At 40.5% G+C, this 25359-nt stretch overlaps 1 protein-coding gene across 4 annotated transcripts in view; it reads left to right on the top strand.

Annotated features, from left to right (window-relative positions):
- The window catches only part of fgf14 (fibroblast growth factor 14), a 104429-nt gene that overhangs the window by 59573 nt on the left and 19497 nt on the right, over positions 1–25359 (top strand). For 2 of the 4 annotated variants that reach the window (XM_078262841.1, XM_078262844.1), the window contains exons 2-3: positions 11798–11908; positions 13028–13131. In XM_078262841.1, coding sequence (XP_078118967.1) covers positions 11798–11908; positions 13028–13131 — 215 coding nt within the window. Of the gene's footprint in view, positions 1–898; positions 1092–11797; positions 11909–13027; positions 13132–25359 lie in introns of those variants that run through there. The other 2 variants (XM_078262842.1, XM_078262843.1) reach the window with 2 other exon arrangements.

Here is a 25359-nt window from a genome sequence, read left to right as displayed (position 1 = left end):
CTTTTGGTGATCTTCTTTTCTCTCTGGCTCCGATATCGCGCCCTGTTGTAAGTGTGGAATACAATGAAGAAAATATGTTGAGAGAACGTTATCCGTCAGATCGGCAGGTAGTTCGTCTACAAGTTTGCATTCATTTAGCCTGCTGCATCACTGTATAACTCTACTACGGTTGCGTATTAATTTTCATCTCTAAATGTTGATCAGTCACCGCAGGGTCGCTGTCGCGGATTGCTTCTTGCAAACTTGGAGTTCGTTTCGCCCGGTGCTGCTGTGCCTTCACTCGAGTGGTGATCTTCATAGGAAGCGCCTGTATTTGCTTGATTGCTGGCGGCGCACATGCACTGGCGTCCCCACAGCTACCCAACACAGCGACTTCTGATAGAGCAACCTCGTCTGGAAGGAAAAAGAGAAAACAGAGGGCGAAAAGAGGAAAGAGTGGGTGAATGTGCTGTGAGAACGCTGCAGCCGGTATTGGACATTTTAAGTAGGCGATGCTACTGAACATGTCACAGACAATGAACAAAAACATCACTTTGCAGGTATGAATGATCATCTGAAATCTCGGTCCGCGTGAGTTTGGCATAGCTCTTCATCAAGACTATGGTTATTGATGCATGTATGGAATTACGCATGAACTGATCTCATTTTTTCCATCATGTCCAATCATTTTTCGAGTGATGATGACATCTGTTTTAATATCGCAATTAGCATGTAGTATTTGGACCAAAAAAGAAAACCAGCTCCTAAAAAAATATATTTGACATTTCATATCACGGAACGGACCACTTAGCCGCCACTATGGGACTGTGACCCGGGCTGCGAGCTCTGAGAGGCGGCTGTTTGTGTAGTCTGTGCTCCGTGTGCAGACTGGACCCGAGCAGTTGTGACATTTTGAGCCATGGCTGCTGCTATCGCAAGTGGGCTGATCAGACAGAAGAGACAGGCACGGGAGCAGCATTTAGATCGGCCCTCGACCAACCGACGGAGGAAGAGCCCCAACAAGAACAAGGGGCTCTGCAATGGGAACCTGGTCGACATCTTCTCTAAAGTGCGCATCTTCGGCCTCAGGAAGCGGAGACTACGGAGACAAGGTCTGGGAACTTTAGTGTGCAAAGTGCCTGCTGTGTTGGCGCAGAGCGTTGTGCAACAGTGTTTAAACGTGCATACATTCAACTACTGATTGAAAGCTCTAATTTGGCCACCGAACAATCATAATTACACCAGATCCTATGGGGTTAAAGTACACAAGGTGATAATTAAATGACTGATACTCATGTATTACTGATTACATAAACTTGCCAAATTGCATCTCCGTGCGTAAAAAGTTAAATTGAGGGAGATAGAGAGCTGTCTGTTTTGTATATTGAGCCAGTTGGTTGAAAACAACAAACCTGCCTCTGATTTACATGCAACCCCAGGTAGCTGACAGGCTCCTGACGAGTTGTATCAAATGATTTAGACAGGTTTACCGAACTGTCACCTCGGCGATTCTGAAAAGGGCCTGATCGTTATGAAGCACTACACGATTCGCCGAACTGCTTAGTACATTAAGCACATCACAAAAGCCAGAAATGAAACTCATTTATATGCAAGCAAAAAGGTCAATATCTCCGGCGGAATGGAGGTTACGCCTTTAAAACACAATCTTTTCTCGCATAATTTTACGAATCCGTGTGCCAATGGCCTCTTATTGCTCCAGCTGATATTCGGTCCACTTATGAAAATGTCATATACATTTTTGCTCAAATGTGGCAACCTGGGATTTAAGAGCACCGTCAATAATAAATTCACTGCTGTAATTAGTGCCGACTGAGAGGATACATTTTCTTACAAAAATGAATTAGGATAATTCATTTAGGAAATTAAATTACTGCAATTACTTCTCCTCGTTAGTGAATGACGGAAGGCGGCTACATGTTCCTCTTGGAATCTACAGGTATCAAACCTGTTGCCCCAGACCTACTATAACTCCAACTGATTAAACACAATTTTGCACAATTTAATGGCAAAGTCGCATTTCAAACAGCATTTTCTCGGTAACAACGCATCTAGAAGCAGTGTTTGGTCTTTCATCTTGTTCACAAAGAGAGCCATTTTGATTGCTGAGCATCTCTCATCCCCTTTCTATGTTCATATTGGAATTGAGCAATACTATGAGTGATAATGTCCCCTTCACTAACCTTTAGTGATTACACAGATTAAAATGCCTTTGATATATTTTGATCTATATAGTAGCACATCTGGACATGGGTCATGTTGCATCAGAATGGCAGGTTCTAATCGGCTATCCTCCAGACTGCTGCTTCTGCCTCTGCCTTCTGTGTGCGGTGGCTGTCCCAATGTTTGTGTGTCTAATTGTCTGCCCTCCTCTGTCACATTGGAATTGGTCTATGGGGTGTCTGGTCTACACCAGACATGTGGACAGACAGTCATTTGCTGGGGGAATTATTATTATGGCTGGCCACTGCAATAGAAAAAAAAAACATACAAGGCTCTGCAAGCTGGCTTTTGTGGTTTAAGGTATATTTTAGCATTTCATGGATGTGAACAGTTGGGATCTGGCCCAAATAAATCTGTGAGTCTGATATGTGGCTGGCAAGTCTACCTGCACTTTCACCATGAAATGACTTTACAGCATCACACCTGCAACAGCCATTTTATAGAGCAATTTAGGGCCTCACTGAGCCCCAAAATAGTGATGATAATCCACAGTAACAGTAACGGCACAAGTGTTTGCGAACTGTGTCGTGAGGGCTTCAAAAAGCATGACCCCGGTTCCTGCAAGATGAGAACCACTCCCACTAAAATCAAAATAAAATGAAGGGGAAAGCGTTTTGTTCTCATTTTTGAAGCTCAAATCAAAACACAGGGGCAACCACTCTGTTTTCTCCTGGTTTAAGTTTATGTTATTAGATTAGAGGTCTAATTGGAATATACTCCATTCATTTCACTCTCAAATGAGAATTAGGAAAATCTTTACCAAGTTATATCAGGCTTTGCTGTCAGGGGGCTGTTTTGAAAATACTGCACATACCACTGTTTCTCTCCTCACCCCTCCACACCTTTAATTCACACTTTTCTTTCCTCTCTTCTCTCTTATTCACCGTATTATCACAAGAGCACACAGCTTAGGAAGACTAATGGCTTTTTTGGTGTGCTTAATTAAATATTGGACCCTGGAAGGACTTTTGTTTGTGTGAGTAAAAGTTGAATGCGCCACCAATCATATGTGTTGTGATAACACAGGCAGACATGCACGGTTGTCCTCATTGCCTAGGCGAGAAAGACTTTGGGCTTCCTTTTGACAGCTGCAGAGAACAGAGCAGCTTTCTAACCATCAATACTGTGATTATATATTGAAGTCACATTCAGATTCCTGCTGAGATCTGTCAGGATGAGGGGAGTGGATGTGTCTGGATATGTATTCTAACACCAATATTCCATTTGGTTTTGAGTATTGTTCTTGTGAGACACTACATTAGCTATTGTTATGGGGTATATTGATTGGCAATGGTATAAATTGTGTTTTTGAGCCAGAGGGTTCATCAAATTCAAAGAAAATGTATCAAAACTATAAAAAAAATCAATAGTAATTGTCCTCATCTTTTAAATGGTATTATTATGCTATTCTAAAAAACGGCACGTTTTTTAAGATGAAGCATTGTCTGCCTTGTTCATTAGATTGCACGGATGTGGTTTCCTGTCCTCATCCAACACTTGAGGGAATATGCTGGGAACACTTTGCGTTTTCTCTGTCATATAAGCTTTAATTTTAAATCACCCATGCATTTTGATAGCAGATGCAGAGCCAGTGATCACACAAATTTTTTTAAGAGATTAGATCTGAGTTGTAAATCCTATTACACTCAAACCCAGTAAGTGAACTGTGGGCACATCCAGCTGTGGCTTGCCCATAATCTCAATGCTCTGGCTCTAATTATCTCACTAGATTAGATCCATAGATCATTAGATCATCTTGCATAGATCAGACCATTAGATTAGTTTACATGATCTAGAAACCCATTTGAGATGAATGCCTTCCTGTGCCGTGGACTGTTTATTCAAAAGTATGTTGGCGGCACACAGTAGTGCGTCATCACTCAGCTTTCAGAGCTGTCTGTATCAGATGAGTTATTGTTGAGATGTCAGAGAAGTTGTGGATATCAGAAGGAATGGGAAAAGCGTGGTAGCTTTCCTTTGCTTGATCTACTTTTCCATAACAACAGAAGCAACATTAAAGTGCCCACATTATGCTCATTTTCAGGTTCATAATTGTATTTTAAGGTTGTACCAGAATAGGTTTACATGGTTTAATTTTCAAAAAACACCATATTTTTGTTGTACTGTACAACTCTCTCTCACTGCTGCAGATCCTCTATTCACCTGGTCTCTGTTTTAGCTACAGAGTGAGACCTCTTTTCTTCTTCTTCTTCTGTACTATCTTTGATTGCTAGCTAGCGCCATAGACAGTAAAAGAAAGGCTGTTTCTCCAACTTCGGTCAGTTACAAGGCAGGATTAGCTGGGAGACTTCTAAATGAGGGCGCACATGTAAGTAGTTCTTTTGTAGATTATGGTGAACTTGTGTGTGTTGTAGCAGTGCTTTGCTATTGAGAACGAGGTAGCATGCTAGCTCGTTTCGGCTTGTGACATCACAAGCCGTGCCGATTTTGAACATCTCACCCGGAGACTGAAGGCAGGACACATTCAGAAACCGTATCTCACTCAAAACAGCATGGATGGATTTTTTTCAAAGTTTGTATGCGTGTGGAAGCACCAGAGACACAAAAGAACACCCCAAATCCCAGAAAAAGTGTTTTTTTTCCATAATATGGGCACTTTAAGGGTTTTTTCCTTTGCAGGCAGGAAAGCCCTTCTCCTATTCCAGAAACATCCAAAGTGGGTCAGGCAGGGCAGGGCTGACAGCAGTCTACAACTACAGCTGTGCCCACGTGTGTGTGTGTGTGTGTGTGTGTCCTTATACTCTGTGCTGTGTTTGCTTTGCACTGAGCCAAACTTGTGTCTTTGCACACACACAGACAGAGGAATGACACAACAGAAAATAAAATAGGAAAGGAGCTGCAGGAAAGCCACTTTTTAAAAGAAACGGGAAAAAAATCACATTTTCTTTGAGAGTTCAATTTATACATGTATGCAGAGAGGATTTCTACTGCAGAACTACCTGATTTGAGATCTTACGTTTCTGATGCTTGTTGTTTTCAAGGAAACCCCCTGCTGCTGCCAAACCACCACTCTGTTTCCAGAGAAACAAAGAAATGGCATCTAGAATCATACAGTGCTTCTGTTGTAAAAACTAATACCAGTGCAACTGGGAAAGTCCAACTGCGGTAGAGGCTGGATACTCCATAGGTGATAAGCAGCTCTATTGTTTCACCATCCTGGTCTGTTATAGAGGGAGAACACAGACGGATGAGGAGAAAGAAACAGAGAGAAAAAGAGACAAAAAGACGATGAGTAACAGAAGAAAGAAGGCAAATGAGTCAAGGACCTTCTCGACTTAGGGAACTCCAGAGACAATTTCAAAGCAGTCCCTTTTAAGAGTGCATACACCATACCAAGTGTGTCTGAGCAAACTGAAAATGCTGTGTCATTCTAAAAACACTTTTCTTCATAGCTTTGCATACAACATCTCTATCCTCCCACCCTCATATTCCCTTTGTCATAGTTGTCATTCTGATTTTATAAACCGTGCAAAAAAATAAGAGCGTGTCTGTATGCTGTAAATAATGCGGGATATTCCATGAATCTTGGTTTCCAAGAAAATAAATTACCTCAAATCCATCAGAAACATTTTATAAGCAAGTATAGCAAGTTTGACCTTCAACATGAGTTTTGTAAGGATTACGAAACCCGCTATGTCATTCTAATGTATTCACTAGCATGCATTAGCACTAGCATGTCTGATCTGATATTGTCAGTCATAAAGAAAGTGCTGGGTTTGTGAAGACATGATTCAATGCAGGACATATTAGGTTCGTTCGAGATGAACTGCACCTCACCTGTAAAGTGGACGAGAACAGGCAGCAGCAGCCGGGGGCGGTGACAAAAATCCGCTGTCAAGTCGGACAGTTTCCAGCCGATTCCAGCAGCCTTCAGGCTGAACAGGAAGTGACAGAAACACTGTGGTCCGATTCCGATTTAATAAAGTGTTATCAGACCCATATGTCAGCTTGTACACTTCTAAACGTAACTATCAGCCACACAAGATGTGTTCTGTACAGAATAAGCCTTTAAATCAGAGAAATAGCAGTTAAAACCCCTCCAATTCAAAATCAATAAAAAGTTTATATAAAACGTCATCATTTTGAGTCGATTCTGAACCAATCAGCTGTTAGATCAGCTGAGAGGCCGGCGTTTCCCAGCATGCTCTGGGTCCGCCTGGGTCTTGCAGTCGGTGAAAAGCAACTGTGCTGCCTGCGTCTCAGAACTGCGGCCGCCTTGATCTTGTGAGGTTATCGTTGCCCACGTGTATATGACGTCAGAGCAAGTTGGGATCAAGTCGGACACAAATCTAACCGGAATGCGTTGGGCGGCGATTGAGTGATCGATTCTGCGCAGACCTGGCTCATCTCGAACGAGCCTAATCATTCACGAACCCCTCATTTTCAACAACTATATACTGTATTACTAAAACTAACTTCACACATCCTTCCATTGCGTTATGTCTTTTAATGTTATTTTATTCCATTTGATAAATTAGCTAGACTGTTAAAGATTTCAGCTCACTCTTGCTGCAGCTCAAAAACACTGAAGCTCGAAACCGGAGGGAAAATCCGTGTGTGTGTGTGTGTGTGTGTGTGTGTGTGTGTGTGTGTGCGTGCATGTGTGCGTGCGTGATATACTGGCGGGCTCCCCCTAGGGAACACAGCCAACATCACATGATTTATAGCATGATGTTGGAGCCAAGTTCACCTCCACACACAGACATACACAAACAAGGAGTATTCACACAGCCAGCAGCCAGTTATGCCAGTTTTAATTATTACAGATTGCCCCACATAGATCTGTCTTTAAAATCAATCTCACTGTCACACATTGTATAAATGCTGCTGATCAAAGTCATTAATCAATCGCAGGTTGGCAAACTGTGTTTGTCTGCACAAAAGTATTTGTATTTGTGAAGTGATTAAAAATCCATGTAAAAATGTGTGTGCAAAGCATTTTGTGTGTGCATGAGTGTGTTGTTGCTTTAACCATCTCTTCGATGCAACACAGATTAAGTCTATATTGACGACGTTTCATTCACGGAATTGTTCTGTTGCCGTTGGAGATTCCGGCCGGATGTCCGTTACCTTACACTTTCGTTTGATTTATGAGGACTATGGTTAGCTGTTCCTCAGATCTCTGCAGGGTAAATTGAGACAGCTAGCTAGACTATCTGTCCAATCTGAGTTTTCTGTTGCACGACTAAAACAACTTTTGAATGTACACGTGTTCCACCAAAGCAAGTTCCTTCCCGAGGCTATTTTGCAGAGGCGCCGTTGCTCCGTCCAGCGCTTAGCGCCGCCCCAGACAATTGTGATTGGTTTAAAGAAATGCCAATAAACCAGAGCACGTTTTTCTCCCATCCCGGAATGCTGTGTGGACTAGCCAGACCTTCCCCCACAGCACTGTAGAGGTAAGTCTGGCAATGCGGGACTACATATTAAGTGTCTGGTATACGAAGTACAGAAGTGCTGAGACATTGTAGCCTCGTGAGACCGTCCTGATCTCGCGAGCTCCAGTTTTCCACTCGCAGATCAGTCTGGCATCTTGAGACAGAGAAAATTTGGAGCCGTTCGCCAAACGACCGACCAATCAGCGTTGTTTGTGAGGCGAGTTTAGGTGTGACGCAACGAGAAGCGACTGTTCAGTTTAAACAACATGGCGGCTTCCACGGATGAGATGAGCGTAGCTATCGCGCAAGTTTTATCCGAATTAGAAAGTATTCCTTCATTGAAAGAAGAGCAAAAAACAGCACTGGAGGTTTTTCTCGTAGGAAAAGATGTTTTTGCTCTTCTCCCGACTGGTTTTGGCCAGAGTTTGATATATCGTTGATCTGATTAGTTGATTTGGCCCGTCTATCACCAACATAGGTGGTGATAGAGAGATGGTTTATCCAATTAGCTAACCAGTATTTTTGCCCCTTCCCAAAAGTTCTCCAACGGAAAGTTCCCAGATGGATATGCCGAGCAAATGCGAAGCAAGCCACCTGGGGAGTCGGGTTAGAGACATTGAGCAGATTAGTCAATTAGACTAGAAAATTAACATGAAATTAAGAAATATTGCACAGTTTAAACACATGGATTTTTCCAAAGACATCCCAATGTGCACATTTTTGCCTTATTTTTCTCAGTGTTATTACAAACAGTAGTTTTTAAAGTCATTCATCAACCACATATTTGTTGGTTCAAACACCTCTAATATGCAACAAACAAAACAAGACATTTGAAGGTGTTGCATGGGCTCAGAAAACTTGGATGGGATTGTTTCTTCTGTTTAGTATTTTCAGACTAACTGTGGAAGCCCATTTCTGCCATTAAAGAAAAAAGTATAAATGAAAAGTTAGTTATGATTAAAAAGACTATTTGTATGGTAAGACAAAGTTATGAAATATAAAGTTAAAATTTTGACTTACAAAGTCAAAATGATGAAAAAAATATTAGTTGGAAAATCTGACATGCTACTGTACTATATGTTAATTTATACTTTTTATCTCATAATTTTGCCTTAGAGTGACTATAACTTTTCATCTACTTTCTTAATTTTACTGGAGGAAATGGGCCTCTCTCTAAATTAATACATTTTTCAGAAACAAAACATATTTATAGCTTAATTGTAACAAAAATATTCATTAGCTGCAATACATTGCAATACAAGACAATACAAGAATGCCAGTTGTATCCTGTTCACAGACAAAATAATCTCTATGTGTGTTACTCGACGAAGTCCATCAGATATTAAATGCACAAAACAGAGAAATCATGATGAAGAGTTGACTGCAGTAGTATAAATAGTAAACCCGAGAGATATTGTCACCATCCTGTCAGCCTGCTCAATGCGTAGCGGAGGTATTCTGACAGTCACATTCTGCTTTAGCCACCTTTTCATAGTTCTGGTGAGGCAGCAAAGCAGAAGCAGCACTGTTGAATGTCGTTATGTATTGTTCGGATATACCAGCAAAGAGGCATTTTCTCCCTTTTCAAGCAGCCGGGAAAGGTCTCAGAGCCACCTAATGCCATCACCCAGCAGAGCCATTTTCAATAGAGACTGCCTTGAGCTGTACACTGACAGAAAAAAGCCTTTCTCTGCCAGCAAGACCTCTTGAGTTTTCCTCCGTGGCCATGCTCTCTTTCTTCTTTCTCAGTTTCTAGTCTTTCTCTCACACACACACACACACACACACACACACATTTCTTGCAAGGAGCACGGTTTAGGCTCAGGTGAAGTTAATGGTTCACCTCCCCAGGGCTTTCCTAGAATGAAATCTGGTGTGATGGCTGTCTCTACAATAAGAATAATGTTGATGGTAGATGACACCAGTCGTTGTCCATGCACACACCCAAACACACACACAACAGACACACACATGTCTAGATGAAGAAATACTGTCGTGCAGCTTGAGCACAAGCAATCCTTTTCCAGAGACATCACAATGTGCAGCCACTTTTTACATTTTCACTTTTTTCTTTGTGTTATAACAAACCCACAAAATGGCAACTAAATTGCAACATAACTGGTTGAGCTGCAGTGGTGCTGGGCAATTTAGCGTGAGATATTTAGTGAGATATTTGTACATATGTGGCTAATTCCCCTGTTGGGTCAGCTGGAAGGGACACAGGAAGAGCACAGATGCTTTCAGATCCTAGACACCATGGACCCAGAGAGGGTGCTGTTGGGTTCATTATTGGAGACAGGCGACCACAGATTAATTCTGCTGCCTATAATTGGATGGCCCATCTCTGAGCAGGGCAGGGTTTATGTGCCCAGAATTTGCCTATAACATACACAGGAGTCACAAAGTACTGTGAAACAGTTCTGCACAGTGTTTCATGGCATGTTGCTGTTAAAACCCACCAGAAAACAATAATTTCTTGAAGCTGATTTGCAGTGGCGCAATTACCCAGTGTCAGAGGGGTATGCAGCGACAAAAGTGCCGAACATCATCATGTATGGGCTTTAAATAATAAAGGTTTATTTTAAAGTATATCAGCGACATTAACGGTTGCACGGTTGCCCTTGGCAACCAAATTGTGACAATTGGCAACCTAATCATCACCCCTGGTTGATGTGATTTGAGTGGTGAGTGGCTTTCCATCTCTGTCTGCACTATGTTTCCCCCAAAAAGGACACAGTGAATAGGTTGGTCAACAGAACTTCAAACCATACTGGACATTTAGTTTTGTGTGGTCTAACTAATAGAGCTCCTACCTGATGTCATCACTGGTCTCATCTCTACCTGATGCCATCGCCGACATCATGTCTGTCTCATTCACTCCTTGCCTGTGTTCTTCTCCACTAAGATATATTGTCAAAAAAACATTATGTAATAGATTTTTCATTAGTTTTTCCATATCAATAATATTAAGAAATTAATCTGTTGGTATCAAGTGGCTCCCCCTACACGTCCACCTAATGTTAGACCTACCTGTTGCCTTCCCCTGCCTTTCCTGATCCACCATCCTCACACCTGAATGAAATGAACTCACTGTTAAATATAGCAGCCTAAATTCAATTCTTAAATCAGCCTAGTGATGGCATCAGATAGGACAACTATTATGCAGTAAGGTTGTGCTGCTGTTGAAATTACATTCACATTTTGTATTTTAAATATTTATATATTTTTTCACATTTATTTATTTTTCTTCTTGTAATTTATTGTGCATGCTACCTTATATTTACCAGTTGTAATTTGACCTTAATACAATTGAGATATGTCATGCATGGGATTGGTACCATAGGGTTTAACCAAAATCTAAATGTAGCTATCAGCAACATTGGTTTGCATCAAGTTAGCAAACACCAGCCAGTCTGTTAACATGGATATTTGCAAGTCTCCAAGTTTGGTAGCAAATCTATGCATAATTCCATGGTAAACCAGAGTTCTAGCATTAGTTATGTTTTCCAGATTATTGTCATTTATTGTACATGCTACCTTATATTTATCAGTTTTCAGCTCAGCAACCCAGGTTTTGCATATTGTAAGCTAGCCGTAAACCCCCATTTGGCTGCTACATTCCAAGCGTTAGCAAATGCTAGCTAGTCTGTTAACATGGATATTTGCAAGCCTCCAACCTGTTGCCTCTCTCCATCCACTTATTTAACTGCTGTCACATCCCTTGACATGTCATCTCCTTTTCCCTCTTTCTTTTTCTATTTTTTCCCCAACAGCTGTTTTGCTTTGCTCTTTTTCCATAGACAGCAACTTACTACTCGTACGCTCGTACCTGCTCACTCAGCGCTCACAGCGCCCGTCCTCCCTCTTCTATGTCAACATTCTATGATGGAATCTTATGAGACAGGGTGCCTACTCTAGCCTGTTAGTCCTCTAAAATGTGATATAATAACATTGAGGAAATGCAGAAATGATTTAGAAACGCACAACAGCAGCTACATATTTAACCATCGCTTTGGCGCCACCCATGGTGCTGTGCCCCTATGCACCAAATATAGTGCATACCCACTTTTTGCCCCACTGCTGATTTGGTTGGCTGTAGCAGTCCCTATAACAAGCGTTTTATCTTTTTGCTGATTGCTAATGTTTTCTCTGTGTTCTTTCTCCCTCTTTCTCTCCTGCAGATCCCCAGCTTAAGGGTATAGTGACCAGGTTATATTGCAGGCAGGGATACTACTTGCAAATGAACCCAGATGGCTCTCTTGATGGGACCAAGGATGACAGCAGTAATTCCTGTGAGTACCTTGACAGTGACTGTTGGCCTTCTCCATCAAATTATCAAGTTACTGGTACTGGTAATAGGTTCCTTCAGGAATTGCCTTACTCACTTCCTGTTCTAGATGTATCCCTCAGGTGCAGGAAATAAACCAGAGACCGTTCAGTCACGCTTTGTTAACTTTTAGGCCAATACCTTACCTTATTTTTCAGCCTTGGGGGCAAAAATGTCTTCTTAAATGCCAGCTATAGTATCACACAGATTTACCCTCCTCTCTGAGAGGAAAAGTGGACCAGGAAACAGTAGGCTTAACAGGGAGAAAAGAGTATTATTAGCTTGTTCTGGCACTGCTCCTCTAGCGCTCCAGGCTAGGTGGTTAATTTGATTCCAGTGCTTGGTGCTAACGTTAGCCTGACACTCTACATTGTGTCACCTACTGCTGTCAGCATGAGATGTGGCACATGTCACATCTGATAGTCTGAATAGACAAAGAGGGCAATTATGCACAAGAGATGCATCATGTTATTAAATCAATAAGATTGAATCAAGCGCCCTGAATGCTCCACATTTAATTTTACGTTTTTGAAATTGGCCAAAATCCATCAAAGACCAATGGTTGTACTATCTGCCTTTTCCGAACCTCTAAACCTGCCAATACCAATTACTTATAGGGTCAGCAGAGGTCATTATGTACTTTTTAAGTCTTCAATATACACACAATTATGTCACAGCTAGGCCCGACCTGTTTTTTCTCACCAGTACAAACATTATGTATTAACCTACCAGGCCCAGGGAGTCTGCTACAACAACAAAAGGCCTATTAGATCTGCCACGCACCAGTGGTGGCCCCAATTACAGCTACTTCTCAGGTAGATCTGCGTGGCCGCGGCTATGCTAGGCTAGTCACGTTCACCAGCCATGCTGCAATTCATCTTCAGAGATTACCTAAATGCAGCAGCTAGCAATTGTATTATCTATGCTTTGTGATGCATTAATGATAGGCAGCTTGCATTTGGATGATGAATTACACGATAATGTTTCAGTGTGTTCTATTAATGGTTAAGGTCTGTCCATGGTAATGATATCTGGTGATATTTTTATGTACGTGTGTGTTTGCCTGTTCACGTGTGTTTTTCAGCTTTGTTCAACCTTATTCCTGTGGGCCTCAGAGTTGTCGCAATTCAGTCCGTGAAGACAGGGTTATACATCGCCATGAACGGGGAGGGCCATCTGTACACATCAGTAAGCAGGCTATTCTATTCTATTGTAAAAAATTTTGAGCATGTCTTGAAAATGTACTTGATTATGTTTAAATATAAGGGCATACAAAAACCTAGCCTGACATGGTCATACTCAGATTCTAGTCAGAATGTGACGAACTTCCCGACCTCGAATGTTGTGGGCGGGGCTAAGTTCGGCTGGCATCCAGGCTAACAAAAACCTGCATTACACACAAGTTAAATGCATTATGCTGAATATGTGTTCTGATTTCAGTCATGTTTGTATCTGCACTATGTGTGTTTTACATATTAAAAAATAGGCATTCAAATATACAGTATATGTGTGTCTATCTAGGTAAATTCATCAATTTTCACAGAAAGCAAGACACATATTCCCAATAAGGGGTCCTGAATATGTCTCAGATATTTACCACATTTACAACAGGATAATGGCATTTCACTGAAGGTTAGGAATCCCTTTAAGCATACATTCATGCATGCAGTTTTGTATTAATCAGGTTGAATGCCCCTAGAGTTTTCATTCCATATGAAAAAAAAAACATTTATATTAGTTGACATGTATTTCGCTCTCTCACATGGGATCTGCTGTCATGCTACTGCACAGTATATTACACAGTTAAATCTTTTGGTCTGTTAGTCTATAAGAATTTGTTAAAAAATATGCTATTGGCAGAGATATGATGTGACAAATATGTTTAGCATGATGTAAATGATACCTTAAAGTATCTTAAATGCATATCTTTTTTTGACCAGAGTTAGGACAACTGAGCAGCCATTCTTTTTCACTTTGTTGTCACCCACTGTTATTGACTAACCAGGCTTCTGCGGGCTAGACAGCCAAGGGGGTGATAAGACCAAAGATAGTGCTTCTAGTCTCACTCCTCCACTCTGTCCTCTCTCAGTCATTCAAATCAATCAGCAGGAAGAACATTGGGAGTGCTGCTCCTCTCCCAGACAGGAGTATCCATCAGAATCAGTGTCTCTTGTCCTCCTGTTCCTAATCCTCAGAGCGCAGAGAAGGGATTGCCATTTTATTCTTCATTTATTACCTTGGAGGTTTAGAGGGCCTACTTCTCTTACAGTACAATGCACTGGTATTCCAGTGGAATTCTCTAATACTTAATCACTGCTTGACTTAAGCCAGGAAATAAAATTCCCTAAAATTGACCTAGAATCCTATGGATCTTGTTAAGGAATGGCACAGTAGGGATTATAATTTAATATATTCTATGGGTGCACTATACTGCATACCACACAATAAGGTGTCATTTGCATGATTTGTTGATTGCATGCAATCTTTTTTTCCCTTGTAGACACACACTCAAACACGTTTGACCGAGCAGCATATCTGGAAATGTAAAGCTTCAAACTATTATTTTGATTGTCATACCAAACTTTAATAGATGTAATCACTTTAAGCAATATGTTGTTTTATTATTTAACTTACTTATGACAATAAAAGGCAAAAAGACAATATTCAGAGAACACTAAAATTTACAAAACTGCAAATAAAGCATGAGGATACATTTGAGAAAGAATTTAAAAAGAGTTTTAGATCAAATCTAAAACGAGAGAATAAGGGATAATATTGGTTATACATACATATAGACAATATAGATAATGGTTCAGTGGTTCCTCTACAGAATTATTGCAGATAAATAAATAGTTACAGCTGTATAAGCCATACATCTGTCTATACAAAATTCCAAGTATGGTACGCATACATAATATAGAGGGCAGACACAATAAAGGACCATTAGCCAAAAGTAATTAACTCCCTATTCAAAAAACTAGCACACGGCTAGGTTAAATCATGTCACATGCCTATTAGCAATATTTGGCCCCCTCTACATACTGTTGACCTTTCGTATCTCTGTTGGTTAGTTTCAACTTGTAATGACTCGTCCAAACAGATTGTCTGTGTTTAGCATATGATTTTCTAGTTTACCATGCTTCTCCACTTGTCACATTCAATAATTGTGAAGGGTTTTTGATGCCTGGAAGTTCTGTAGTAAGTTGACAATTGTTGCCATGAAAGTTCACATTCAAGTGTTGATTGCCAGACATACTTTATAGCCAATAAATGCTCCTGCTAATTGGCATTCAAGCTAAAGTAAAGCCCCCTTTTTGCAGCACTGTTTGTAATTCTGACTATGTTACTTCAGAGACCTTCATCATGATGCTTTTAGTTCTTTTGTCCACTGGACATGTTTAGTCCATGCACTAATGCTGTGAAGTGGGTCTCATTGAGCCCTATCGGGGCGATGTGTTCCTTCATCTCAGTTTACCCGGCTCCTCTCTACACACAGCTCTCCTGCTCCATTTGCAGCTTATTGCTGTGCTAATGGAGGTTATGATCAGACCTCAACTATCCAGCCACCCACTCAAAGGTCTCCTTTTGCTCCTTAGTGTGTGAATTACTCCGGTAATGGCTGCCTTGTAAGATGTAAGATGTTCTTCATCCTCCTCCCCCTTCTTTCTGCATTTTCTATGTGCCTCTGTAAGCAAGGTACAACCATTCCTCCCATTATCACTCTGTTCCTTCGCAAGCCAGAATCTGACAGTCAACCTTTTCTGCCCATTAAGGGTATTTGATTATTGTGCACTCACATTTTCAGAAACTACTTTGACGGTTATATTAATGCAGAAGAACATGTTGCTTTGGAGTTGGTGGGATGCACAGTATATAGGGAAAATCTGCAAGACAACAACCTTAGTATTCCTTCTCAATATGGCCTCATTTCCCAGAAGCCAGGTCATTTTTATTAACTAGAAGTCCCTTGGTCAGTTGTTATTCTTTCACAATAATACATCACTAAGGCTTTTACTGTGATGACGTGCTTTGATAATGAGTGAGACTCAATTTATTACCAGATGAGGTGAATCAAAAGGAGAGTGCCACTCTTTTAGAAAATAAATGGAAACTTCATTCAAGGCCTTTGGTAGTGCATCATATTCTTTTGTGTGAGGCACTCACATGCGGCTCAAATGACAGCGATAGCATCAAAGGGACTGTGCAGCCTGGCACAAAAGACACACCATGGAATAAACGGAAGTTCAATCATCTCATCCCTTTTTTAATCTGCTCCTTTTGTATCCAAGCCAATAAACTCCCAGCTAATTTCTCCTCCAGACTGCTCCTTGGATCAGACATTTCTTCTGAAATATAATAAGGGGAGAGAAATTCACCCCGCTTATTGTAGAAGGTAGCGGAAACACAAATTGTGGTAGTGTCTAGATAACTGTAATATAAGTCTTCATACAAAAACGGACAAATTCAAATGAGGAGAAGCATAAAAAAAATCTAAATTATTCTGTAGGGACTGATATTAAATCCCCAAAAAGCAAACAAGGAAGTGTTAGATTCACATGATGAAATGATGGTGCCAAAGAATGCAACTCCCTAGTGTTGATTTTGTTGTTGTTGTTTTCCTGTCCTGCTAATACAGTCTCCTGTCATCTCTCAAGTGTAAAGTTTGGGCATTTCATGGTCGGCTGGTTTTCTTTAGAGCCAGTTCCCCATTTCCTCCCTTCACTGGAGTCTCTCACTGCAGGTTTTCTTTATCAGGAGTCTGCACTTGTTAGTGCTACCTTTCATGATTGTCAAATTGACTTACCACATCACTTGAGTGGTCCTTTTTAGAAATGAAATCCTTGAAAGGACCAATCTGGAGCACTGCAGTGGCTTCAGATTCACTTGTTAGAGGCTATATCATCAGTGATATGAACAGAGAAGACTGAGGGCATTTCTTTCCTGTAGTGCCCAATTCAGAAAGTATGAAAGCTTGGTGGGAGCTTGATGTAAGGGCTCCCTTAGTTTGCATCAGTATGAAAATGAAAGTGCACGTGTAGGGAAGAATAAAAAAAGAGCGGCTTATTCTGTACACTACCATGTATGCCCTTTGCTTCTTTGCTTTCATCTCGAGGTGTCTTGCAAAGACATGGCATTTCATGGGTGGAGAATTCAGTTCCACATGCTATTAAAATGACCTTTCAGTGTGAGATCGCTGTATATTACTATATTTAAAAAAGACCAATTTGAGGTTTATGGACATGCAGGTTACATATTCTCTATCTACATATGGATCTTTTATATTTTTATAGTTAATAGGTCAGCCTCTCAATCGCCCGGTCACACAAGCATAAGCAGAGAAATCAATTAGCTTCAATTGCAGCAAAGGAAATCTGCACTAATGTTTCGTTTCATGTTCAACGTTGGTGAACATTGACTTAAAAATTTGTGCCATTGACCAATAGCATACAGTCTTGACAGTGCTGACCTTTTAGGGACCGGAGAACATTCCAAAACAGGGGAAGCTAGTTTAGTTTGTTAGCTGTGTTGCACCATATGCAACATACACATGCTCTGCTGGAATATAAACTGCTCCACAAAAGAGACATGGTCTGCAGACAGTTAGGAAACAAGAGCCGATGGTACAATCGTATATCTTTATTAAACTGAACTTATTGACACAAGCCCCGGCATCTTCCCGGCTGGCTAGCATGTTATGAGTTAAAGGGATATTTCACCGCTGGAAGGATGAATATGTATTAAATTGACTCTTAGACAGTGAAATTGGTTATAGAGAGGCAGTCAAGTCAAGTGTGTTTTATTGTCATTTCAACCATATACACGAAACGTTTCACTGTGGCTCAAGTAGTGTTACACATTTTAAATATATAAAAACGACATTATATAAAAACGACATACGAAACAGGCATTACCCCTCATTTCCACCAACTGCGGTACAGCTGCGGATCGGCTCCGCTGCGTGTCGGCTCCTTGCTCCGCCGTCCTTCAATACCCACAAGGTCCGGATTTGTTGCGGAACGCGGACTGACAGCTGTAGTCACGAGGACCCATGAGATCTCACAAATTCACGTAGAATAGAACCACAAAACCAACAACAGTTTGTTTCCATCCAGAGGAGTAGAGGGGAAACAACTCTGTGCTGTGTTTTCAAGGTGTAGTGCAGGGAAATATGATGAGCACGGTGTGTTTTATTTTGAAAATTAACTGGATGTTTTATTTTGTTTCTGTGCTCGACTTCCTGTCCCGCACAATCTGAATTGTGCTGATTTGCTGCGGAGCTCTCTGGCGTCTGGCAAAAATAGAAGCTCTGCGTATCTCCTCCGGAGGGCTGCGGATCGCCGGAGCTGGGACGGAGCGCAGCTGTTCCGATGTCAGTGAAAATACACACATTGACTTTAATGGATTTTATTTTTAGGCCATATCGCCCAGCCCTACTAGCAGGCCTGGTAGCTAGATAGCGGAGTCCAGTACACTGTTGTTCAGCCATGTTTCCACAAAAACAAAAACACAGCAGTCTCTAAACTCGCGTTGGGAGTTTCGTTGAAGTTGGATGTAGTCCAGTTTGTTGTCTAATGAGTGGACACTTGCAAGCCGGATGGATGGGACAGGTGGCTGGCTAGCGTTATCTTTTCACCTAGCCCGAGGTCCCTTTCCCCGGCTAACGGCATCGAGCGACACCGCAGGCTGAGGTGCTGGTCTCCGTAGCACATGGTACACATGTGCGGTAGTTTGAATGCATATGATTGTTGTAAAAGTTAGCTGCTGAAAAGAGAGAGCCTGTTTAGCGTAGCTCAAGATGGCTGACACTCGACTTGCATCGGTAGTGACAGTCCCACCCCCTATAGGCGGGTTGAAAACATGCAGAACTAGCTGGCTGTAGTTCATAGCCTCTGGGCAAAAATGCTTTTTTCCAGACCTACAATACAGAGAACTCTCATCTCAGGGGGGATATGAGGTAGGGAAGGTCATTTGAAAAATACTACCGGGTTTCTACTGATACAAAAGCTTAATGCTAATCAGTGAAGTATCCCTTTAACATCGGTTAGAGAATGCTTTGATGAACTTTGCTATTACTCATTTTGGTGTGACCAGGGCTGAAATGTAAAAAAATAAAAAAAGAGAGAATGTAAATATATATGACAAAGGTTATTCTAGCTTATACATGGAGAGCTTAAATACAACAATAGAATTGTGACATCTCTTTAAGTATGTACAAGCACACAAGTGTGTGTGTGTGTGTGTGTGTGTGTGTGTGTGTGTGTGTGTGTGTGTGTGTGTGTGTGTGTGTGTGTGTGTGTGTGTGTGTGTGTGTGTGTGTATATGTGTGTGTGTGTGTGTGTGTGTGTGTGTGTGTGTATGTGTGTGTGTGTGTGTGTGTGTGTGTGTGTGTATGTGTGTATGTGTGTGTGTGTGTGTGTGTGTGTGTGTGTGTGTCTGTGTTTAGGCTACATGCAGCATCGTTGCCCAACAGATGGCTTTGTGTGAACATGTTTTATTGGTGTTGATGGCAAATGCACCATGAATGAAAATGATCTCTTTCACAAGTCGTCTAACTGATATTATCACGTTTGACAAAATACATAAAACAAATGTAAGAAAATTAAAAACATTTGCAACAACTGTTTCAACAAGGAAATGCATTCATTTTTTGAACATTGTCTTGATTTTCATCTTCTCACGAATGTGAAAAAGAGTCACTGTTAGTCTCTAAGAGAAAATACGAAATAGCTGAAATTCTGCTTAACAGAAGTGGCACCTACCTTTATAGAAAACAGGCATCTTTTGTATCATTATTTATGCATTTAAACCTACTTTAATGTTTTTTGACATAAACCAAAAAAATCCTGTTTAAGTCTTTAACCACTTAAACATAACAGTAGTCTAACAGAAGCAGAGAAGGGTGCCCACCATGAAATTCCCACATTCCCACAGATCTACAGTACCTATAGTAATTACTAAGATGATTTCACCTCCGATGCATTGTCAGGCTCAGAGTTGAGGTGGGGGGAGCCTCATTATTCCAAAGTGGTGCTCTCTCTTGCCTTTATTGCAGTATTAGTGTCAGGAAGGGTGGCGGTCATACGGGCTAGAGGAAGAGCAGCTTCATGCATTAATAAACAACAAGGTCGGAGGTAGGCGTGAAAGCTGAACTGGTAAACTATTGGTCAGGGCCAAGAGTAGCTAAAAATAGACGGTCGAGTCCTCAAACCATTTAATATCACTGTGGTTATTAATGACTTTCTAATGGATGGACTCTTGGCTTGTTAAAAAAACGTACAGGTTGGAAAATCTGAATATTGTTATAAAAAAGAGAAAGTTCTCTGCGCTTCTGCAGACCACAACAATCCGGTGCAACCAAGGCAGGACAAAAATGGTATAAAGTAACAAAAAATAGCCGGTGCAACACAGATGTCTTCTATGTCAAGAAGACATCTGTGTTGCACCGGCTATTTTTTGTTTCTGAATATTGTTATTTGCCAGAATCATGTCCGTTCAGAGGGCTCAATAGAGTCATAGTTTGGGATGTTCCAGTGGAAAGAAGAGTTTAGCATCAAAGCAGTGAGTCACCCACCCATAGACAAGGAGTCCCCCCTCATGTGTTTGGCTTTATCTGCGGGGATTATGCCTCTCTGAACAATAAATCATAAACACACAACACAGCTGATCAACTGATTTGTCCCTCTATCTCTTTCCAGGTCAACATCTTAAGGTCTATTAATGTCACATCTCCCCATACTCTCAATCACTCTGGTATTCCCCCGGTTTATTTAAGGCAATTTAGAGTTGGCAAGGGCAGCTCTTTTCTGAATCACTGGTTTACATCACATACTGTATATTCATGATATGCAGTTTAGCAACTGTGACACAGTGCTGGGAGGAATATCAGGGGATATACGTAAAGGATCATGAAAATTATTTTAACACTGTAAGTCCAGAACTTTACAATTAACCTGCCAATTGGTGTTTTAAATCTCTTTTAAATTTCAGTGAGATTCCAGCGAAGTTCCCTTCAGTAGTCCTGGTGGATATTTGTAGTATATGGAGCATAGAGTTCGTTCAGGCAGAGCACTGAACTTGTGCTTGCATTAGCTGATAAGCATCGGATTCATTCATGCTTCACTATCAGTGGCTCATTTGTCAGCTTCTTGGCTACCAGCTGACTAGTTTCACATTGTCAGACCTACCCTTTTTTTCAAACTCTGCTAATTCTCTCATGCGATACATGCAAATGGCAGCATAGTATTTATGTGCTATTTGTCAATTTAACTAAGATTTAATTTCCATGTATGTGTTTTTAAGGGGGGGGAATTAGTTCTCCCAGCAAAACCTTCCTTGCTGCTCATATTCTTTAAGAGCTCCCTCAAAGAGAAGAGCGTTTTCTGTCAAATCTATAACTATTTGCTAAAAATGGTCAAATCCTCATAGATGTTTGTTATTCCCCACTTCTGGCTTCATGCTTGCAGGCCAATCGACCAATTATTGGGTTGTGACTCTCCTCTTCTCCTGAAACTTGAAACCTAATAACATACTTGCACATGACTTTTAATATGTGTGCTATGCACCCAGAAAGTACATGGTGCACAAAAGAAACTTTCAAATAAGAAAAAAATATTTCTCAACAAAGTGACAAGCTGTTCTCTTACGGTTTTTATAAGAGCTGTCATACATGTTTTGTATTGATGACTCTCATCTGCAAGTCACTCTTTGCTTGCAACTGCTCCATTTTACATCTGTTAGCTTTTGCCATGGGAGTCATCACTTTAGTGAAGTGCTTTGCTTTTATGATGGCCCCACATCAATGCTACATAGTGTTCTTTCCTTTACCAGTCAGTGTTGTACTGTATAGTTGCACAGTTATAGAAGTATGCATGCTGGCTGCTCAGAGAGCCTGTGTAACCTTCCGAGAAATCGTCTGCATCCCTGAAGTTGTTTATCTATATGGATCTTCATAAAAGCATGTTCCAGCTGTATTTCTCCTCCCTGAGTGGGCTGACTTTCTACCATTGTGGCCATCAGCCAACTATCGATCTGTCAGCTAGAGCTTACACTGAATCTCCCTCATCCATCTGGGATAATCCTTACATCTCTATTAAAATGGAGTAGCCAAAAACACAAAACAGTGGTTAGTCGGCATGGTATGGATGCTGCAGAGATAGCTATAAATTATTAGCTTCTGATAGGTAATGGGAAGGCAGGATACTGGAAAGACTACAAATACTGCATTGACTGGTTGGGAGAAGGAGAGACAGGAGAGAAAAATATAGAGGAAAGTCAGCGGTGTGTTAGGCAGGGAAAGCCCTGCTGTGGTCAATATAATCAGTGTAGCATGCAGACAACCTCTGCGTGTTGCCCCCATTCGTCAATGCGCCATTGCTGAAATCATTCACCATTTTAAGCAACAGAAAAACTCATCATCCAACAAAACCCAACCGTCTTTTAGAATCACACAGTAATATAAATGTAGTAATAGCATAGTTAAAGGAAACCTTGTATCAAATGCAGAGTACTAACATTTGTGTTCTCTGTGGCTATTACATTAAATGACACTGGAAATGTTCAATTCAATTCAAACTACTTTATTTATCCCTAAAGGGCAATTTAATTTTGCAGTCAACCAGTCACATAAAAAAAAAACAGAGCAGAATAAACACCATCGCAATCATTCAATCAACCAACATGTCAGTAGCAGCAGGTCAAATGGGTAACCTGGGCAAGAGCAGCAAAGCACACACAGGTTGCCAAATTTAAGCTAAATTAAATAACTATATAACCATAATCAAACTTAAGTGAAGTAATAAATACATAAATCAAAGCATTATGCTTACCCAGAATTACAAGCTCTGGGTGTTACAGGTTGCAGTTATTACAGCATTTAAGAGCCTAATGGCAGCAGGAATGAAGGAATTCAAGTATCTGTTGGTTTTACATGGGGGGCAAGATAGCGCCGCCCTGATGGCATTAAAGAGAATTTACAAGAAAGAACATGGCCAGACTTACCCATGATTCTCTTAGCTTTCTGGACTACCTGTTTCTTCCAGAGGGAGCTCAAGTGATCTTAGAGCAGATCTTTACAATGTTAATAAGGCTATTTTTGCTTTTCACAGGCAACCCAAGAAACCAGACATTTTTTATCAGGCAGTCCTAATCTATTCACAAAGGCTGTGGTGTAGTTGCCTACCAATAGACTTTCTGTTACAGTCTACAGTAATACATCCATCTGCTTCCCGATCTCGACACTAAGTGCTGGAATTGTTAGATACCAAAGAAGATGTTCCAAATTGTGCTAAATTGAATTGAATTATGTATTTGATTAGCACAAGTAATCATTTTTTATTACCACACATGCTGCATGGTAATTGAAAATGATTACTTATATTTCGTAGTCAAGTTCTTTCAATCATGAATTGATAAATAAAATAATAAAGGATTAAAATAACCTGCCTTTAAAGCACTTTGAGGCATTTGAACATGTTTAAAGTAAACATCAAAAGGCCTTTTCTGCAAATACTTTTAATCTTAATAAATTGCCTGGAAAAGAAAATATCATAGTTTTTTTTTTTTTTTTGAGTGGCACATTTATGAATTCATTTCTGTCAGAAGCTCAAGAAAATACAGCACTGTAGTTTAAATATATATTCACAACTGCTGTCACAAAAGTTGCTTTAATTTGAAGTGGATATTGGTCTAAAGCCTTCACTTCTCCAGGGGAAATGACTCAAGTTATTTATGGTCACAAGGACTACGGTGAAAGGTTTTGGCTAAAGTAATAACTCGTTCAAATTACACTCACTAGCCATACTGTATACCTTGAACGAAGTTAAGCTTACTTCCGAAGTAAAAGCCTTGATGCGCAATACGCCTGTTGTTGCTCCTCCTGCTGCCTTTGCACACACGAAACCATCTGAAAAGACGACTGCAACAATTACAACTTAGCATGAATGTCAAAGAAACAACCTTCCCAACCTAGGAACTTCATCAAAAAGGTCTTATTTTAAAAAAAAAGCAGTTTGTAGACTTGAATCATTCACTCATGATGACTGCAGTCCTTTCCACTTACCCTTCTATTAGTTAAACTGTTCATGTCAGCACTTAGTATCACTCCCTGACTCAGTCATGTGTGTGTTTGTTTTTTAAACTGTGATGCATCTTTTACCTTGAATTTGCATCTGCAACACTTATTCATACGGAGCACTATGAGTCTCTGTCAATGTTTTCTTGTATCCAGTGCTATAACCTGTGTTCTGTTCCCCCCCCCCCTTTGAAACAGCTTGAAAAACGCCTGTTCAAAGAGTTGGCCTTTATACTGCTTAGATTCAGGCCGCCGAAACAGAAGATGAGTAGGCGCAAGGAACAGGGAATTCAGATTGTCATCTTTATTCCTCTGTGAGATATTCAGGGGATATGTTAGTATGTAGAAATATGGATTTCATCATTGTCATTTCTCCATGAATACACATTGCAGTCGCTATCAGAGCAAACACGTCTAGCCTACTCATTGTATTAATGACCCCTAGTTCTGGCCTAATTGCTTTCCCAGTTTGTAAATGTCAAGCACCATGCAAATACAAATGGCACACTTCTGTTTGTTGCCTCAAGAGCAGTGTAATGTGCAAATGAACAGCGAAAGGGATGAGGGCTTGTAAAGCAACAAGTAGTGCTTAGGAACTCGGTATCCAAACAGTAACTGGATGTGGATCACTCACAAACTCCCGTGGTATTGTGCACTTATCAGTCCTCTCAGCTATCTATTTTGTAACTCTAGTTCTGTTGTCACACTTGAGGCATATATATACAGTGTGTATATATATATATATATATATATATATATATATATATATATATATATATATATATATATATATATACTCAGCCAATCCAGATAAGCCTGTTCAACCTTGCGGAAGTATATTATTTATGTGGAGTTCAACCACAGTTCCAAAAGTAGCTTCAATGAAACCACACTTCCTGTAGAAAGCCCAGAACCATAAGTTAATTTGTGCATGTGCCAACACACAGGCTTTCAGTTTGCCCAGAATAAGTTTTTCCAGTTTCGTAAGACTTTATTGGTATTTTCTTTTAATATTATGAAAATAGTGAAAATCAGATTTGAAAAATAAAAAATATCAGATGATAAAAAATACCACAATGCTGCAACCACAATGTGGTTTTTAGCCATACCTTTCAACATCTACTTGACGGATTAACACCAAATGTTGTACAGACATTTAAGGTTCTCAGAGGATGAACCACTATTGGATAGATTCTGATGAAATTTGATTTGGATGGATAGTGCAAACTTAGGTTAAATTGGAATAACTATTTATGATGTCTTAAAGCGTAATATTCGCCAAAATGCAACCTAGGGTCTTTTTGTGAATGTACCCGAGTCAAACTTTCGTTTAACAGCATAATTAG

Source organism: Sander vitreus, chromosome 11 (genome assembly GCF_031162955.1).
Source record: "Sander vitreus isolate 19-12246 chromosome 11, sanVit1, whole genome shotgun sequence".
In the NCBI taxonomy this organism is placed as follows: domain Eukaryota; kingdom Metazoa; phylum Chordata; class Actinopteri; order Perciformes; family Percidae; genus Sander; species Sander vitreus.
This window is presented reverse-complemented; position numbering and strand designations above follow the sequence as displayed.